Source organism: Alexandromys fortis, unplaced genomic scaffold (genome assembly GCF_014885135.2).
Source record: "Alexandromys fortis isolate MF-2015 unplaced genomic scaffold, M_Fortis_MF-2015_v1.1 scaffold_80, whole genome shotgun sequence".
In the NCBI taxonomy this organism is placed as follows: Eukaryota; Metazoa; Chordata; class Mammalia; order Rodentia; family Cricetidae; genus Alexandromys; species Alexandromys fortis.
This window is the reverse complement of record NW_026068174.1, coordinates 5,338,736-5,342,123: the sequence shown is the minus strand read 5'-3', so window position 1 is coordinate 5,342,123 and position 3,388 is coordinate 5,338,736. Positions and strand designations below refer to the sequence as shown.

At 45.8% G+C, this 3,388-nt stretch overlaps 1 protein-coding gene across 2 annotated transcripts in view; it reads right to left on the bottom strand.

Annotated features, from left to right (window-relative positions):
* The window catches only part of Cryba1 (crystallin beta A1), a 6,900-nt gene extending 4,235 nt beyond the window's left edge, over window positions 1-2,665 (bottom strand). For both annotated transcript variants that reach the window (XM_050128864.1, XM_050128865.1), the window contains exons 1-3: window positions 2,635-2,665; window positions 1,504-1,568; window positions 476-594 (exon numbers count right to left, since the gene is read on the bottom strand). In XM_050128864.1, coding sequence (XP_049984821.1) covers window positions 476-594; window positions 1,504-1,568; window positions 2,635-2,665 — 215 coding nt within the window. The remainder of the gene's footprint in view (window positions 1-475; window positions 595-1,503; window positions 1,569-2,634) is intronic.
* Window positions 2,666-3,388: the final 723 nt, after the last annotated feature.

Here is a 3,388-nt window from a genome sequence, read left to right as displayed (position 1 = left end):
CTGTCATTCACAAGAATTTCCCTTCAAGTCAGGTGGTGGTGGTGCATGCCTTTAATCCCAGTACTCTGGAGGCAGAGCTAGTTCCAGGACAGTCAAGAGTACACAAAGAAACCCTGTCTCAAAAAAATCAAAAGGAAGAAAGAATAATTCCCTTCTCCCTATTTTCTATGGGCAAGATAAACAGGCTTCTGTGCCTGTTGTGAAGGAATCTAAAGGTGTGGCATATGCACTTCCAAAGCACAGATTCAATTACTGTCATTGTCCTGCCCTGATGCAAGTATATTACCAAGATATGAACATCATCATTCCTAGCTTTGAGTTACTTAATGAAGCATGGAACAATTTCCTTTAGGAAATAAGATGCCTCTAAGAAGTGATTAACTTCTGGGGAACAATTTCCTATATCCTTACTCATGGTATCATGTCTAAAGAGACTTGAAAAAGGCCTCTCAGCTCTGTTGGTGCCCATACTCACGCGCCACACTCCACCTTGAGGGATCGGACATTATCAAAACTACGCTCGGAGACATTTGGGCAGGAACTGGTGAACTCCATCCTCTTGCCCTGGAAGTTTTCCTGATCATAGATGGTTATCTGAAATGGATTGAAATGGAACAAGAAAGAGAACCAGGTACACTAATAAGAGGTGCAAGTTAAGAGCTTGTATTTATCCTGTAATTCTTTTTCCTTTGGGTTTTTCGAGACAGGGTTTCTCTGTAGCTTTGGAGCCTGTCCTGGAACTAGCTCTTGTAGACCAGGCTGGCCTCAAACTCACAGAGATCTGCTTGCCTCTGCCTCCCGAGTGCTGGAATTAAAGGTGTGGTGGTACTTTTTTTCATCACTAGCCACAGTCTAGAATATCTAATAAAGTCAGTATAGACAAGGCAAAAAGGGGTTTGAATAAGTCCCGCTGCTCAGTGACATGTTCAGGCAGTTTATGAGAAGAACGGTCTTTCAGGATAATGGAGAGCTCAATTGACCAGACCAAGGCCTTGTGAGCTCCTGATTCCACCAAGTGTGCTGCACCCTTAGGACCCAGAGGCCAGGATTCTGGGACTCCCTAAAAGTACCCTGAGAGTTATTTCTTTGTTTCTAAAGTATAAAGGGGTTGTGATAAATCTTTTGTCTTTTCAACTAGAACTTGTTTCCTTACCTGGCAAGCTCCCAAAACTGTGAACTTGCCTCAGAGCTGTCCGATGTTGGGGAAACAATGAGAGGCCTGGGATCTGGCACTTTAGCTCAACCTCAGACTGTGTAGGGAGGCCTGAATCCCATGGCTTGTTTGGGATCTAACGGCAAGTCTGAATTGGCCAAGACAAGTACCATCTCCCACCCATCATGGACATCCAGGGGCACCCATCCTGGAAGCCTTCCTCCTCCAGAACAGGTTTTTGTTGGATGGTCACTGTCAGGGAGCAAGCACTACCTGGCAGCTACTGTGCGGTAGCACCTCAGCCCTGCCTGTTGGATCTTTCCATTTTCCATGTTATTGGATCAGCTTACCTTCCATTGCCCCAAGGACCCTGGCATGGGGTTAGTCTGAGCCATTTTGGTGGTTGGAAGAGTTTCTGGAAGATATAACATCAATGATAAGACTTTCAGGATGGGGGTAGTGAGGGAAAAAGGCACAAGAAAAAGGAAAAGAGGCTTGAAGTCCCAGATTTTTTTCAGGATTCTGGCTCTGGTGCTATTACCCAAACCTCAGGTTTTCCAACAACAAACCTTTTACATGTAGTCACTGTAAAATTATACCAGGAATGCAGATGAAGGACTGCAAAGGCATTGGACCTCTTGATAAATATACCCTCTGACTTGCTTGCCTTCAGAAACAACATTGCCTGGGTCTAACGTATCCTAATATCAACTTTCTGACAAATGTCTATACTCCGTGTATCTAGTTATTCAGGCAGTAGGGTCAGAATTCCCCACCTTACCTGCCCCAATTAAAAGGCAACCTCTAGCCGGGCGATGGTGGCGCATGCCTTTAATCCCAGCACTCGGGAGGCAGAGGCAGGCGGATCTCTGTGAGTTCTAGGCCAGCCTGGTCTACAAGAGCTAGTTCCAGGACAGGCTCCAAAGCCACAGAGAAACCCTGTCTCGAAAAACCAAAAAAAAAAAAAAAAAAAAAAAAAAAAAAAAAAAAAAAAAAGGCAACCTCTACTTGAATCTTCTGTGGTCTTCCAAGCACCAAAATTGACCTGTTATTCTGCATGTTCATCTTCTGCTCTGTCTCCTAGACCTGTTTTGACCTTTCTGTCTTCTCCAGTCTGCAGATTTTGACTTCTCCCTCACTTCCCAGAACTTCTCACATACTCATCTGTGTTGCTATTGACTCTAGACTGGGTGAGCATCTCAATAGCAGGGCTGGCAAGTCCTGGGTGATTGATATAGCACCACACCAAAGCTGTGGAGCATCCAAATAAGCCGCATCTCCTACCCATTGCACCTCCCTGTGCCCAAAGGGAAGCGGTTATTGCCATATAGGTGACTCTTCAAGATAGCAACTGAAGCTGTCCACTGACCAAAGTTTCCCACTTCTCCCCACCTTTAAAGGCTCTAACTTCTAGGCAGGAGACAACTGGTTCTTCCTCAAAGATACCGTGAAAAAAAAAATACCGTGAAAGCCTTACTCACCCAGCTCCCTCTGCACAGTCTGGGTCTCCATCTGTTGTCACATCCTCTATGAATCCCCTCTTTATAGTCCTGCAGCCGACGTCCAATGGCTCTGTCAGCACTCTGTTTTCCCTCTCTCTTTGTCTCTTCTGATCCTCAGAGCTTTAGTGGCTCAGTCTACTGGGTGGGGGTGTGTCCCTCCAATCTTTGTTTAGGATTACAGAAGTGCAGAGGCCCTGCTGTTGGGCAGAACTGGCTGTCCCGGAGGTCTTCTCTGAGCAGTTGGGAGTTGAGGACAGAAGCACTCTGTAGTGAATGTTTGTCCCTATCCTATTCTGCCTAGGTTCTCCCTAAGATCTTGATAGGTTCTTCCAAACACACAGAAATGGACCACATATATTTTTCCATGAATATGAACGTAAAGCTGGATGCGGTGGTGCACATCTTTAATCCCAGCACTTGGGAGGCAGAGGCAGGCTGGTTTACAGGGGGAGTTCCAGAACAGCCAGGGCTGCATAGTGAGACCCTGTCTCAAGAAATAAGATAAAATAAATAAAGTGAAAGTATTCTTACAAAACTAAACACTGAAGCCAGACGGTGGTGGTGCATGCCTTTAATCCCGGCACTTGGGAGGCAGAGGCAGGTGGATCTCTGAGTTTGAGACCAGCCTGGTCTACAAGAGCTAGTTAGGACTGTTACACAGAGAAAGCCTATCTCAAAAGAAGGGAAGGAAAGAAGGAAAGAAGGAAGGAAGGAAGGAAGGAAGGAAGGAAGG